Source organism: Fusarium subglutinans (assembly GCF_013396075.1).
Source record: "Fusarium subglutinans strain NRRL 66333 chromosome Unknown NRRL66333_c0000040, whole genome shotgun sequence".
Lineage (NCBI taxonomy): Eukaryota > Fungi > Ascomycota > Sordariomycetes > Hypocreales > Nectriaceae > Fusarium > Fusarium subglutinans.
Window position 1 is genome coordinate 250,328 of NW_023502103.1, and position 16,134 is coordinate 266,461.

At 48.9% G+C, this 16,134-nt stretch overlaps 4 protein-coding genes across 4 annotated transcripts; 3 read left to right on the top strand and 1 right to left on the bottom strand.

Moving 5' to 3' along the window:
* Positions 1–31: 31 nt before the first annotated feature.
* FSUBG_4458 (ribonuclease H2 subunit B) lies at positions 32–1,288 on the bottom strand (the record flags this gene model as incomplete). Its single annotated transcript, XM_036682449.1, has 1 exon — positions 32–1,288. One exon carries the CDS (start codon positions 1,286–1,288, stop codon positions 32–34), a length of 1,257 nt encoding a protein of 418 aa, XP_036540074.1.
* A 665-nt stretch (positions 1,289–1,953) lies between these two features.
* On the top strand, positions 1,954–4,323 carry FSUBG_4459 (minichromosome maintenance 10; the record flags this gene model as incomplete). The annotated part of the gene is made up of 2 exons (XM_036682450.1): positions 1,954–1,963; positions 2,021–4,323. The coding sequence occupies 2 exons, from the start codon at positions 1,954–1,956 to the stop codon at positions 4,321–4,323; spliced, it is 2,313 nt and encodes a 770-aa protein (XP_036540075.1).
* Positions 4,324–6,477: 2,154 nt separating this feature from the next.
* FSUBG_4460 (dihydrodipicolinate synthetase) lies at positions 6,478–7,587 on the top strand (the record flags this gene model as incomplete). Its single annotated transcript, XM_036682452.1, has 1 exon — positions 6,478–7,587. One exon carries the CDS (start codon positions 6,478–6,480, stop codon positions 7,585–7,587), a length of 1,110 nt encoding a protein of 369 aa, XP_036540076.1.
* Positions 7,588–12,476: 4,889 nt separating this feature from the next.
* On the top strand, positions 12,477–14,246 carry FSUBG_4461 (tyrosinase precursor; the record flags this gene model as incomplete). The annotated part of the gene is made up of 2 exons (XM_036682453.1): positions 12,477–12,643; positions 12,695–14,246. 2 exons carry the CDS (start codon positions 12,477–12,479, stop codon positions 14,244–14,246), a joined length of 1,719 nt encoding a protein of 572 aa, XP_036540077.1.
* Between the last annotated feature and the right edge of the window lie 1,888 nt (positions 14,247–16,134).

Here is a 16,134-nt window from a genome sequence, read left to right on the forward strand (position 1 = left end):
AATGACAGATACCCAATAGAGATTATTAACATTACTTCTTCTTGAAAAAATCACTCATCTTTTTCATGCCCTTGGTGTTGACTTTCTTTAGATCCCGAACTCCCCGGCTCTCAAGTGATTTCTTCTTCTTTTCCTCTTCCATCTTTCTCTTCTTGACAAAAGCCTCGTCCTCTTCCTCGTCCAAACCACGCTTACGAGAGTAGTCGATAGAATGAGCAGCCATGGCCTCAGCGCGCAATTTGCTAAGCTTAGCCAGATACTCGTCCAGAGGCGAGAAGTCCACAATAGTCTCCCTTTTCAGCATGTCCTCTAGTTGAGCTACAAGAGATGAGGCAATGTAGCATGAGCAAATGAAATTAAAAGCAGTCCGTAATCTCTGAAGATTTATTATCTCAGGAGATGCTTCAATTGCACTGACAATATTTTCCGTGGTTGTCTCTGCAGTAAAAGAGGTGGCTGCGGTAGAGGTTCCGGATACTTCTGTTTCTGTCGTTGCGGCAGTCGATGGGGAATGAACAGATTCAGGATTAGATGCCTGAGATTCTGTTCTCGTTGTGGTTGTTGTAGTAATTGTTTCTCGCTTCTGTACGAGTATAGGTGCTTCCAGAGCCTTCTTCACGAACTTCTCCTCCATGCTTGGAGCCAGTCCGCCCCCGCACATTCTCTTTGCCTTCTCTAGGACGACATTGACGAGTTTACTCTCATTTATTCGGAACATGTTATCATCTCCTGCTTCAACAGTATCGCAAACCTCGGCCATTCGGCTCTCGATGAGCTTCCGTGTCTTGTCACATCGCACAATTTCAGATAGATGTGATGATCCCTGGGGTAGCTTGTCAAAGTAGTCGTCACTGGAAAGAAACAACCGCTTTCCTTCTGAGCTCTTTGACTGGGTTTCCGTCAAGGCTGGGAGGACCAGAAATAGGGGGTCGATTAAAGTTGCTAGAAAGAGATCCTGGCCCATGGATACTCCAGTCTTCCTGGCGCTATCCGTAGAGGAGTCTGATGAAGTCTCGATCAGCCAACTTCGAGGAGTCGTATTTGGTATCGCAACTCTGGTGAATTCGTATACGCCTGTCTCTGGACACACGAGGTATCTCGCTGGTCGACCATGTCTAGGATTGGGAAGAGTGACTATGCGCGCTTCGGGTGTCGCTTTTGAGGGGAGTATGAAGATCTTTGAGGGGTTCTCTGCCTGAGACGACAGACTGAACCTGGATGAAGTAGATTTGGGTTCTGAGGCTTTCGTATCAGCTGCAGCAGCTTTGGTTGATCTTGTCCTTGCCATTGCAAGATTGTATGGAGGATATAAGAAGGAATATGAATATGCGCAAAGCTACTCGTGAATAGAATCCAAAGGGGAAAATGTACCAAGACAGATGCCTTGATCTCTCCAAAGACACCTCAGTTATGTGGTCTGGCAGAAAAGCTAAATGGAAATGATGCCCGTGCTACGGAGTACAGTCGATTCAATACCTGGTAAATTAAACACGCTGAGACGCGTCTGTACGCGACGGTTGCAGGGGCTACAAATGAGAGATACTTAGGTTACCGTATTAAGGTTAGTGGATATTCAAGTATAGTGGCCGGCGCCAAGACTAACCTAGGTAGCCAGCCAGCGCAAGAGCAAAGAGCTTTGCGCCCGCCCAGCCAGTATTGGTTGACGCATTGGGTGTGGATGTCTTCTTCAAATGTTCACTGAAACAAGCATTCCCTGCATCAACAACTAAAAATTCGTGTCTTCAGCATCTTACCCTCACCAACGACTCTCGACCGATCCAGCTGAATGGCTGCCGCCCTCCCAAGGCTATACCTACCGCCCTAATCGATTAGGAATATGCTCTATGCTATAGGACGAATACTTATATCCAAACCCTTCTAAGTGGCTGCATACCGACGGGACTGGTTTCTGGGCCACCCGTCTGAAATTTACTTCCTGTCACAGGTATCGTCATGGCTCCAGGTGAGACCACAAAAATTGTCCTTTCATGCGACAATCAACTGACACTCCATGCCATAGCTTCTCCTGCAAAGCAAGGAACCGAAACCCAATGGCCTCCAAGATCTCCACATGAAGCTCTGCTTAGTACGCCGCGTGGACGAGAGCGATATCGACAGATGATGACATCGCCTTCACCTTCACCGTCGAAAAGAGCTCGCAACTTACCCTCGATGAATCTTATGGCCGAAATTGAAAACGACGAGGACGATGAGGACGAGGAAACCCTACAGCTGAAGCTTCAAGAGATCCAGGCGCGGCTGAAGTTGAAAAAACTACAGGCTGCGAAGTCGAAAAAGTCGGAAGAAAGCGTTGAGCAATTACATGCCACGACCTCGGAGCTCGTGATATCAACACAAGGTCCAAGTCGATCGAGGCGCGCAACCACCCCAACTAGAGAACCACTAGCTCGACAACAAAACCATGTGGAAGTGCCTGCGTCACCCGTCAGGAGGGTTCAAGAGCCATCGGTGCAAACATCGCCAAGTAGAGTGTTGCTGGGTATTGATAAGGGCCTGAAGGCTCGGGATATCTCCTTGAAACGTGCGCCCAGCTACCGGGACTCACAAACATCGACTGAAATTGGGCAAACGGGCTATTTGCGAAGATCAAGGTCGAAAACCACAGGGAGCGGCAATTCTTCTTTCTCATCAGAGCCACGCCCAATGAGTTTCAATGAACGGCTTGTTTCCGCGAGGACAGATGAGGCCGCCCGGGCTCAGCGGCAAAAGGACATTCAAAAGCTAAGATCGAATGCATTCAGTATCAGCCAGGATGAGATGGAGCAGTATAAGAAGAAGGCTATTGAGATACCAGATGAGCCATTGCAGGCTCCGTCCTTCTCAAGGGAGGAGATCATAGGGACAACAAAACCTGTTGGCTTGCAACGAAGTTACACCGTGCCTAACGTTCAGGCTCCCGAAAAGAAGGCTCCAGTGCCAACTTCTACGGCTTTGGTTAGGAAGAAAAAGACACCGCCTGGCGAAGTATCTGAAGAGCAAGCGGCTGGTTTTGAGCCATACTCGAGCTTCCACTTGTCCAAGAGAATTTTACCACATGGCGTCCTTGCTCGACACGTTTCCGGCAAGCAAGTATACACAATTAAGGATATACTGAAAGTTGTCAAAGCGCCAGACTTTGCTTTGCCAGATGTTGAACAAGACATCGTGGTGTTCGGTATCTTGGCAAAGAAATCAGAGCCTCGCGCACATAAGCCAACACAAAAGAACGGAAAGATGGAGGACAGGGGGAAGTATATGGTCATGACCCTGGTCGATCTAGAATGGGAACTGGACCTTTTTCTCTTCAACTCTGGATTCACAAAATACTGGAAGCTCACAGAAGGGACTGTCATTGCGATACTCAACCCTACTATTATGCCACCCCCGCCCGGAAGACATGATACTGGCAAGTTCAGTCTTGTTATCAATTCAGATGATGACTCGATTATTGAGGTTGGCACATCTCGTGATCTCGGAGGTTGTCAATCAGTCAAGAAGGATGGAGATTTATGTGGCGTTTGGATCAATAAGAAGCGTACTCATCACTGCGAATTCCACTCCAATGAGGCCCTTCGCAAACAGCGTTCAACACGAATGGAAGTAAATGGAAGCAGTTTCGGCGCCAGGAAAAATAACTCTAGAGAACTCATTGGCTGGGGCGCCGAGAAGAAAAAGGAGGCATCCAAGAAATATGACTGGGAAACAAAGACGCATTGGTTCGCTTCACGTTCCATGAGCGCATCAGACCTTATTGATGGGAAGGACAAAACGCCGAACGATCGAAAAGAGAGGGCAGAATTCTTGAAAAGGGATCTAGAGGCAAAAGAGAAAGAACGCGAGATGATGAAGAAGCTCGGTCAGGTTGGCAGCGCAGCTGGAAGGGAATATATGCGACAAGCTGGTTCGAGAGCGGCACTGCCTGCTGCGGGCACCTCCACCCAGCCCTCGAGCGCTGCACAGGCATCAGATGAAGCTTACAGGCCAGACGCAAAGTCATTGGGCCTGCTGGGGAAGGATTCTGACATTCATCTGAGCCCTGTAAAACGGAAACGCCCAGACAGCTCTCAAGCCAGCTCGCAGGCTGGTTCAGCCATAAGCAACGGCCCAACGGCCTTCGGCTGGGGTAGCAATTTAAGGGATAAGCTTTCCAAGATGAAGGAGGGGGAAAAGCTACGCAAAGATGAACAACCTCCAGTGCGGAAAAAGACTCGCTTTGTGACAGATAAAGGCATCCGTGAAGCCGGCAGGGAGAGTCTAGGTGACGAGCTCCTCGACCGGCAGATCACGCTCGACGATGACGATGACGATTTGGTTATTGTATAAAATATTCACTTCTTTCTCCCTCACATGGCGTACTGGCGAGCATGATGCTGTGGTTTTTTTTGGCGTTATTGCAGATGCTTCGGACATGTTTATGAAGGAACGATTTTGGTCAGGGTTACCTCATATCGCTTGAATCAAGGCAGGTCTCATTGTTAGTTAGAATCAACTTATATGACACCACGTGCTCCCTACATGTGATCGAGGCTTATGTGCTTGATCGGTTCAGAGGCAAGACGTCAACAACATGCCATCTTCCAACCCCTCATGTGCCTCGACATTAGCATAGCCTCCTCCACTTGCACGTATTACACGCACTGCGAGGAAAAGCTGTAAGCGATGATGATGTGCGTCGTCGCGGTATTCCAGCGGCGTAGTGCATAACATAACTGAGCTGTGTATATTGGCCACTACGAAGTGATGGAGTAGGAAGTATGATCCTCTTCAACCTTTTCGTTTTGGTGCTTGCCCTGTTGACCAACCGAAGCATTGAAAATGTCCGTAACATCGTACCTTTCTGCGGTCATCGTTGAGTTTTCGCATTGTGTAGGTAGTGAGCATAATGCAACGTCAAGATATCAGGGGCTTAGGAAAGTATGGTCTGTCCCTCTGTCGACAGTTTTTTTTTTTTTTTTTTTTTTTTTTTTTTTTTGCATGGAAAACATGCGAGCAATTCGTGTCTACTGGTGAGTTATATAGTCTATTTATGAGAAATTAGGCATCGAAGCTCGTCATATTATGGTTTCCAAAGGACACTACCATGCTATTTTCCCAACATTCAGCTAAGTCAACACCAAAGTTAGTTTTTATTAGTTAAACTCCCACTACTTACCAACGGCCGATGCTACGATGCCAAAGCCCCTTATCTCATATACTTTCTGACCACATTCTGGTCTCATTCTAGCTTCTAGACCATACGACTTAATATGTCACTGCAGGGTAAGCAATGGGCGTCAGCTATCAAGTAATAAGCTCTCTCAACACCGACCCAGACACTGACATCCCGTAGTAACTTGGCGTTTTATGCATATATTGCTTCACTAACCTGATTCCCTGCGGAGGATTACGGTTGGGTTGCAATAACTGAAAGTGTTAGTTGTGACGCAATTGTGAACTCTTTGCGACGACCTTATGCTGGATAAACTTGTTCTGTCGAGAACACCTGACACATCACGGGTCATCAAAGCTGACAGCTGAAATTAAGTTGACTAAAGAATGACACCCATTTGGACCAACGTGGTTTATGGAAAGACATGCCACGATGCTTGGGATGGTTACACAAGCCATTGTCACTGGCGGGTAGTTATTTAGCATTGTGATGACTTCTAAGCTGGCAAGACATCCGCTGGTCCGTCAAAGACGCACTGCAGAATTGAAATCGTGTGAGCGTTTGTTGTCTATCAAGGATATGATCATATAGAGAACAACGGTCTCTTGTTCGCAGCCAATGGCTTACACTTCGAAAGAGCCATGTTAAAGCCGGCTTATTTGAGTTAGATTCGCCGGACACTTCCTCTTGAATGATACGCTGTCGAGGCGCAGTCACCATGCCATGATCCTTTCATCTCCTTTAACTTTTCCGCGACTGTAATGTACTGTGCACCCTAGAAGCCGTACTAATGGCTCCAATGGAACGTTGATTGGCCTCAAAAGGCTCAAATAAACCCCCACGCTCCAGACTCGTCAAGCGACTCTTAGACCCTGAATCGTAGTCTCGTCGACCCCGGATTTTCTGCAGGAATAACCCCAAGAAGCGACTCCCGTGAGCACTTCCCCTCATAGCAAGATGCATACAAGCGGAGTATTTATTGGAGTCTACCAATCTTTGAGCTGCCCGTTATTCTGACCGGTTTAATCGTCCTCTCGGAGTTGATGATTTGTATCATTTGACTTATTATGGCCCCGCCGTGAAGTAACGAGAAGTTATGAGTGATCAAGCTGCAGGTTCGTAACTGGAGAGCCCTTTGAGCCGCCATATATGGGCGAGTGTTGAAGAATATTGATACCAAGGAGATGATACAAAAGCCAAGTCTCCTCCGACTTGATATCAAAATAAAAGCTTACAATATCGCCCTTTACACTGATAAATCCTATTGAATACCTTTGCCATTGAATTCAACCAAACATCAGGCAATCCCAACAGCATCAAGCGATATCATGCCTCCTCATAGTGACGCTCCCTCACCAGCAGGATCCTTCAGCTCCCAACTATACAACCACAGCCAATGGCACTCAAGCAATGGAAATCACAACTTCATGTCTGATTCTTCATCGAGCGCTTCTGCAGACGATCGCCTAGATGACGTGCAGCATATAAGACGCCCTCTAACACCCGGCGTCTATGTTCCAACCATGTGCTTCTTCGATGCAGATACCGAAGACGTCGACACTACTGCCATTGCCGCTCATGCGGTGCGACTCGCTCAGGCTGGTGTAACAGGCCTTGCGACGCAGGGTTCCAACGGAGAGGCCGTTCATCTCTCCCACTCGGAGCGGCAGCTGGTCACCGCCACCACAAGAGCCGCCCTGAATGACGGCGGCTTCTCACATGTGCCCGTGATCGTGGGATGTGGAAGTCAGAGCACGCGCGAGACCGTACAATACTGCCAAGAGGCTTGGGAGGCTGGCGGTGACTATGCGCTCGTCCTACCCCCGTCCTACTATGCCACGTTATTTGCCCCGGCCTCGGAAACCATCCTGGAGTATTTCACAAGAGTCGCAGACAAGTCCCCTATCCCCATCATAATCTACAACTTTCCTGGTGCCGTGGGGGGCATGGATATGTCATCCGACATGATCATCACTCTTGCACGACATCCAAATATTGTAGGCGTGAAGTTGACATGCGGCAACACGGGAAAACTGAACAGGGTAGCCGCGGCAACCCGTAAGCTTTCAAAGTACAACTCGAAGGCGCCCGAGTTCCTAGTCCTCGCAGGTTCCGCCGACTTTTTGATCCCTTCTCTGGCTGGAGGTGGTCACGGCATCCTGGCAGGCTTGGCCAACATTGCCCCGAGGGTATGCATCAAGACCATGGACCTCTATCTACAGGGCAATGTTACCGAAGCGCAAAACATGCAGGAAGTGGTCTCACAAGGCGACTGGACGGCGATCCAAGGCGGTGTGGTTGGTGTCAAGGCTGGACTACAGGCTTGGATGGGTTACGGAGGCTTTGCACGAAGTCCACTGCCGAGGCCAGACACAGAGCAAACGAAGCGGTGGAGGGAAGGTTTCCGGGACCTGGTGATGCTGGAGAGATCACTCTAAGTCTGAGACGGCGATCCTTAAAGGACCGGCCACGAGTGTCACACCAAAGCAAACGAAGTGGAGGATATCTTACAACTTGACATGGAAGAGGGGAGCCTTGATAGCACGATGCACTTTGTATCGTGTCGTATTCTTTCCATGAGTGGATCGGAGTAAGCAGCAAGAGGATCCTATGATGCCTTCACACAGAGTTCAGAGTGTATATCTCGGGACCTGCATGAGTCGGAAGCTGGAGGGGGCATGGTCAGCATCGTATTGACGCGATGTGTGGTTCACAAGGCGTGGCATTGTGCGATGACTGCTTTTAACGTTGCGCCATAAAAGTGATACTGTATCTGTATGTACATGTTTGCCCTATTCAATGAGACATTTTGTGGACAAGAGGCATTGCATTGTGTCTGTGAGCATGGCTGACGCGCAAGACTGTCTTGGATTTATCCTCCGTGGTTGGTACATAAGTTCTTGGATGATGCTTTTTTCTTTCTTTTTTTGGTTCAGTGTAACAGATCTCGGTATCTTACAAGGGTCAACCCTTACATAATTGCCAAGCCGATCTACAGGAACCCAGATAGACTCCTTTTGGCAAATGGCATGACGATCACATCGTGTTTCAGTCCCAGATTGGAAATCGACAATGCTAAGTTAGTTAAGTTATCATGACAAAACATCGGCGACATGTACCCGGACCGTTGCGGTGATCAGCAAACAAACTGGAGCAGCAGAGTTTTCTGTACATTGGAAACGAGGATAGGATCTCGATTCATCAAGAGCAGACGCTGTAAGCAAGAGTTGAGCACAACAACCTTGTCGCATAACGAGCTGATCTTTTGCCAAGTATGTCAAGGGACTAGTGATGGATTATTGAATTTGTTGGCAATGGCATCCATACGTTGGTTGAAAATAGTATGCAGAGTAGATGAATCAGCCGTAAGCATTGGTCTTGCTCGTCCTTGGCAAGTTGGCACATCCATCTCAGATTCAATCGAGACTTGCATGGGTTCCCCTCATTCATCACGTCGTTGGATTGGATCTTATGAGAGGATGCGACTGTGATGCATGGCTAGCCTACATATGTCTACGGGGTCAGCCGCGAGGTGACTCTGGAGGTTGGGCCGGTAAACTTTCTAATAATAAGCTAAAAAAAAATAACTTTCAGCTCAATCTCTATCCCGTGTCGAACACCGGCTTCTAGCCAGCATGAGAATTGTCCATAGTTGCTTGCAAGAGCCTCCTGTCAGTGTCAAGTGATATATCGGCGCTTCAATGGCCTCATCATCTGCCATCAAGCCATTGAGGTTATATAGTCAGCCACAAAACACATCCCCGAAATCTGACAACGGTACCGGCGCCGAATTCGTCCGTTGGGACGCGGGGAGGCACTAGGCAAACGCCTTGTAAACGGTACAAAGTCTGATCTGATCAGCCCAACTTGGCATCAGCATCTCAAGATGCCATATTTGGATATCCAGTTGGGCATCCTACAGCTCTGCTTGGCTGGAACCTGTAAGGCTCGTATCGGCAAGTTGATGGATCGAAGCCTTCATGCAGGCGGGCCATACCTCATCGGCGGTGTGTAGGTTAACACGAGGTTTTCAAGTTAACAGCAGGATATGGCGCCAATCATGAATGCATCGAGTTACATGAGGCGGACGCTTACAGACATATAGAAATATGGGATTGGCTGCAGTTAAATGCATTTTGTTTGTCGACGTGGGCTTGTCAGGATACAAGTGGTTGAAGAGAAGATCCATGCATGAGGCTTACAGCAGAACACCATCTCTCTTTGTTTTTTTACTAAACTTGAGTATGGGGAAACAATATTACCAAGCGAATAGCTATGACTGGAAGAGATGTACTCCGTAGGTAATTCCGATCCTACCCACCCACGGAGTACAGTAGTATAATCAATAGTTCTAATTGAAACGGACCCAAAGAGAAGCGGAATCACGCGCAGAGGCACTACGAAGCTAGAGACGAGCTAGAAGCTGAAGGAGGGGGATTTAATGGATTTAATTCTCCCTTAGTGCAAGATTGCCCTTTACTGAGACATGGCTTTTTCGGACAACGGCCCATGGCTCTGGTGAGCCTGAGCCTGCCTAGCCTGCTGAAGGACAAAAGGCTGCCCCCCTCCGCCCCTTGGCCAGTGCAAAAGACTAAAATAAGTTAGCTACTAGTAGTTCCTTTCAGCCGTCTAGACTATTGCAAGTCTAAGGGGTAGGCCAGGCCATCATGCACGAATCGAGCGGGTGGCTGTTTCATGACTGGGTGGGTTTTCCAGGCTCGCATCTTAGTAGAGGCCGCTTGATGGAGATTGGGTCTAGCTTAAACGGTGAGGACGAACCACGAGGACCGAGACCGTAATTAACCCGCCATGATGCTAAAAAAAGGCCGAAAGGGCGTTTTTTTGCAATGCCCAATAAGACAAGAGGGCCAAAATCCAAATATGGATGTGATGGGACTGTGCTGGACTGCCTCAGGTAGACAAACGAGCTGACCTGAGCTGACCTGAAGAAGCAGGAGGGCTTTTTGCGATTACATCTGATTCTGGTTCTGATCTGATCTGACACGACCAAAGAGATGATTTCTCCGTTTGTTTCCTTCTTGAACATGCACACCATTTTACCATGTATCAGTTTTACCTGACCATACCGTATACGCACCACAGATGAGAGGCTCGTATAACTGAGCCGATTATTTCCTGCTGCTTTGCTACACGCTCGTCTCTGCACCGATCGAATCGGCATCTCCGTCTAGATCCGGGGCGTCCAGGTTTGCCTCTCTGTACGGGACCGCAATCCCTGTCTGCCAGCCAGAGAGGATCGAAGAGGATATGTTCCCCTCAACACCAACGGTGATCATTGTGCTATGGATATTAATAATTGTTCGGAATAATAATCAAACAGTGCCTGACGTAGTTTTGACGCATCGTGAGTTGTTCCCGGAAAGCGGCTGATGCCCCTTGTGCCAATCATCAATCTCAAACGCAACTTCAGCTGCACCGGCGATAGGCTGTTATGTCAGAGCGCATCGCGCTGGTGATCCTTTTTTAGTATCTTCCGAACATCATGTCATGACCTGGCCCTGGGTGTGCTCGTGGTGCCGGCTGCCGGCCTATACCTAGCCTGGGCCTGGGTTGCCAGCAAGGAGTAGACTCTGCTAGGTAGGGGCGGTTTCAATCTTGGCATCAATTTAATTTGAGTCCCCCCTGGATGTTACGTTGTCGACAGTTTAGCGATAGGCCTGGAGTCACCCGTGGTTGTTTGTACATATGTATGTGGTAGTTGTGGCTACTGGTGTGGCCTCATTGAGCTGGGCGTCTAGGACTGTTGCCGTTGAGCTCAGCTCTTTCAGGAAATAATACACATTTGCTCATGATTCTTCACATCCAATCCTCACAAAATTCATCCGCAGCCGGGACCAATTTAGGCATGCAAGCCATGTTAAAATTTCAGGTACAGGCTCTAAGCGCGCCAGGGGAGTCGATTTGGGCGCTACGCTACATCTTGTCTGAGATTGCAATTTGCATTCGCTACCTCGGCATCTCACCTACACAAGGTGTCCGAGCAAAGTACCTCCTTACCACAACAATCCCTTTGTCCTCTGGGTAACGCGTCGTGTCGTGCCGCTGAGCGACAGGCCCACTATCACCTTTGCCTTAGCCTGGCCCAACACCTCAATTCAAGCCGGCTTTTTAATTGGCTTAACTTAGGGGGGGGGGGCTTTAGGGGGTTAGATTTGAATCAAGCTAAATGACTTATTTCAAGCAGGTCTATCCTAATCAGGTTAGCTAGGCCCTATAGGGACCTTTTTTCTCCTAACTAATAAGCTAAGATAAGATAAGAAGACCTACCTACCTACTCTAGGTTAACAGAATTTCCTTAAAATAAAAGTAAAAGGTACCTATATATTACTAATCTTGCTATACTGACTTATAGACTTATAAGTCAGGACCTGGGTAGATTTGACTTGTGACCTTTTTTCCTGACTTATAAGTCAGGGGGTCGAGCACAAGCAACTCCAACTTCCAGCTTCCCCAACCGCTGGAAGAGCCCAGAAGCAGGGCTGTGGTCAATTGTATGTACCGCTCGCGTGGGCTGGGCTGGCCCGGCCTGGGATCTTGTTTCCCCCCTGTTGTCTTCTGGTCTCTTCGCATCCATTGAATACGACGTGCCATAGGACGGACGAAGTTTCTGACTATCAGCACTGGATCTCACTGAAGGATTATCTTTTTTCTCCTTGCTAATGTCTCGACTAACGTCTGGATAATTGACGCGAAGGCAATCTGACAGGCCTAGGGAATCGCCAGGGACACAGACGTTGGTCCATCCAATGTGGCGTTACGAGCGAACAAGCTACTAAGCACAGAAAAGACGAGAGAAAAGCAACATTGGATGGATACATGGCCATGACCCTGGCTTGTCCATGTGCATGGGTCATATCCCAATTTCACACACCTTCCTAGCTCACTCATCGCTCACTGCTCAGTGCTCGTCTCCTTACAACTCTCAACTCCTCGTCAGTGGACACATCCTATGGAATATCGATCTTTGCCCTACCTTTGCACCCCCTCCCCCTTGTCATCTAGGGCCACTATGAGGGGCGTTACGAACCCTTTGACGATGATTGACAGCTGGGACGGAGGTTCGGATGCGGAGAAGGGATCATGACCTATTCCCAGAGCCATTGCCATTGCCATTGCCATCAGCCCGCCCACACCCCCCGTCTTGTTGCCGTGGTCATGGCTCAGGGTTGACTATATCTCAGACGCTCTCCCACACTCTTTACTACTCCCCTCTCCGATCTTGTCCTTTTTCTTGAGCAAGCAAAGTCGTACATTGACGCACGACTTCTGTTCGAATACATTCGTTTTATTTTTCAGGACAATCATCATGCTGGGCAAGTTCCTAGTCGCCGCTCTCGCGGTCGTCGGCGGTGTCAACCCCGTCGAGGCTCAGCAGCAAAACATTTTCGTTACTGGTGTCCCCGTCACTGGTGGAGCTGCTGTTCCTGCTCGAAAGAACATCAATGACATGCACAAGGCTGGCGGCCCCGCCTGGTAAGTCTGCCGTGTGGTTGCTAACATGGCCAATGCTAATCTCAACACCAGGGACCTTTACATGCGAGCTGTGCGCTCCATGTACGATGCTAAGGAGACTGACTGGAAGTCCTACTTCCAGGTTGCTGGTATTCACGGAAAGCCCTTTATTCAGTGGAACGGTGGTGGTGGTCGAAGCGGCAATGGCTGGCCCGGATACTGCCCTCACGGTGAGAGCATCTTCCTGACATGGCACCGTCCCTATGTCATGCTCTACGAGCAGATCCTCGTCGAGCATGCCAAGCGCCTGGCCAACCTCTACCCCTCCAAGTACCGCAAGCAGTACGTTGACGCAGCCAACAACCTGCGAGCTGCCTACTGGGATTGGGCCCTCGATGGCATTCCCTCTATCCTCACCCAGCAGAATGTCGCCGTCAAGGTTCCCAACGGCAGCGGCCTCAAGACCATCAACATGAAGAACCCGCTTTACACTTACAACTTCCCCAAGGACGCCCTCAACAACAAGTACGGATCATGGGACGACGAGCACCGCGTTCGCATCTACCACTGCCCCGCTCCCGATAGCTTCCCTTCAAGTGCCAACAAGCTCCTCCGCCAGCGACCTTACAAGCAATGGGTCTACGATGTCATGACCCGACCCACCACCTTCAACCAGTTCGCTTCCACCGGTGCCAACGGTGCTTCTCTCGAGCAGATTCACAACGCCATTCACTGGGATGCTTCTTGTGCTGGCCAGTTCCTCGCCACTGAGTTCTCTGGCTTCGACTCTCTCTTCTGGTTGCACCACGCCAACGTCGATCGTCTCTGGGCTTACTGGCAGGCCATGCACCCTAGCCAGTCTACGTTCACCGGCTCTTACTCTGGTGGTGCCCGTTACTCTACTCCCCAGGGCACCCGCATCACACCCAGCTCTCCTCTCAACCCCTTCTACAAATCCAGGGGTAACTTCCACACCTCTGACAGTGTTAAGAGCATCAAGGGTTTCGGTTACACCTACGCTGGACTCGAGTACTGGCACATGTCTGCCAGCCAGCTCTCTAGCTCCGCCCGAACCACCATCAACCGTCTCTATGGCAGCGGTTCTTCCCGCCGTCGTGATGTTGAGGAGCGTGGCCTGATTGAGGAGCGTGCTGGTGCCAACACCACCCGTTACTTTGCCAACGTCCAGCTCGATGTCACCGAGGTTGAGCGACCTGCCCAGGTCAACGTCTATGTCTCCGGAAAGCTCGTTGGTGGTCTCGTCGTTATGCGACAGCCTGCTGAGGGTATCGTTCACGGTTCTTTCTCCGCTGACCAGGCTGCCGATGCCCCTCAGCTTCTTGCTGCCTGCTCTCCTACCAAGGTTGCCGATGCCGTCACCAGCGGCCTCCAGGTTGAGATTGTCAAGCTCGACGGCTCCAAGATTGACATCAGCACCGTCCCCAGCTTGAAGCTTAGCCTCGACGATGTTGCTTACACTCCTCCTGCTGCTGAGGATGACCTCCCTGTCTACGGCACTCCTCGCACCCAGCCCGCCAAGGCTGTTGCCCTCACCAACGCCAAGGCACTCAAGGCCGTCGCCGCTTGTGCCAACAAGCTTCCTTCTTTCAACCCTCCTGTCTAAATACCCGGCCATCATCGGCGTTTCATTTTATCATACCTGCCGCCGGCGGGCTAGCATGCTCGACCGCGGCTCATCATAAGGGACCACTAGCAAACCGCACAAATTCTTTTAAGTAATTTTAATCCCTGGCAGACTCGGGGAGTCATGATTGTATTTTTTCGCCAGACTAGGTCTATAGTTGTCATATAGCGGCCCCTTTGTCTTGTACATCTTGTATTCGTTCCATATGTGTGATGTGATGTCAAGGTGTCTGTTAAGAACGCAACTGGTGTATGTATGTATTAGAAGGTCTGAAGTGCTTCACGCAAGTTAACTCTGTCCAAACTGCATCGCTGTGAATGAGAATTCGTGCCAACTCTCGATAAAATAAGATCTAGTGGTACGAGAATTTGTAACAAAATATGCCACTTGCATTTATTGCCACGGGAAGGCCGAACTATTAGGGATGTACGTAACTTGGTCTGGTTAAACGAACAAAACGTTTATGCCTTTTCACTTCTCGCGTGAGAAATTCGAAAAATCGTCAACCGGCTACTTGACAACTCCCTCAATAAGAAGTCATTCAGGGCCCCCTATGGCATAGTTGCCCAGTAATCTTGGAGCGTCAATCCCTCAAACGTTGGACTCCTGTGTTCTTGTTGACCGATTTTCTCACCGGAGATCTCGTAGCATAGTTTTTATTATGGCCTATTCTATGTAACATGATTTATGACATTCATGTTCTTTAATTGTATGGGGAAAGCTTGCTGGGTTGATACTCAATATTAAGGACTGTGGATACTACCATGGCATGTGCAATCAAAGCTCTGTATAGACCAGTAACTTTGATTTTCGTTAGATACCAGTGATGCAAATCAACAACGATTCAGTGGTCTCACTCAGCTTCCGCCCCTAAAGCCACTGTATGCTTATAACATTGTGTATCTGGTCATAACCTGTCCGCCACTAGTTTATGATTGGATTACTTCCCAGCTTATGAGGTATAAGAACCAGCTCAGAATATCTCTGTGTTTCGAGAAACTTCCAAGATTGGGTTATATGTTTCGAGACCGTTACAGGAAATGTTGGCTGTGTTGCTCTTTCGGGACGAAACCTGATAGCATCGGCTCCCAGCGATGGCAAATTCGGGTATTACTATACAAGGGCTAATATTTGTAGGGGTTCCTCGAAAGAAGAGTGCAAAAAAAAAAGTAGTTGTCATGAAGACGAAACTGAACAGGCAAGGACGGGAGAGACATGCCCAAGCTGTGTGAACGAGCTGTCACCCCTGGCTCTAAGCTGCTGGCCGCTTCTTTATTTAGATCAATAAGATATCGTGACAGACTCGCCTGAATACAATGAAAGATAGAAACGAACGTTCAAACCAGTGTAAAGCACTGGTCCTAATGAAATAGAAGACTTTGCACAGCAGTGCTTTCAACACGTCATCGTAGGTGCCGATGAGGTGCTGCCCCAACATTGAGAAACAGTTTTATTTGAAGGACATAGGAAGAGTTAGGACACCCCAAATCTTCAGAAAGGTTCGGTTGCAGATTATAGTACAAAGTTGTTGCCCCCCTCCTCCCCCCCTTTTCTTTTTGTCGTCGTTCTATGGATAGATGGTGCATACAAGCCAAGCTATAGGAGAACTGCCTGAGACAAGAGTCTATAAGTTAACTTGGGGCACAGTTATCCTATTTTATGCCCCAAAATCCGCGAATAGCTTCCTAATGACCGTAAATTAACAATAATGATACTATCGAGGCTATCGAGCGGGTAGTCCCTTATACAGAACTGGTCTTGCTAACAGCTGAGGCTCGAGTATTCTTGTCACACCTGATTTCAAGCAATAGCGATAGAAACCCAACACTGGGAATACAGCCGACACTGTTCAGTAGGCTTCGAAGAA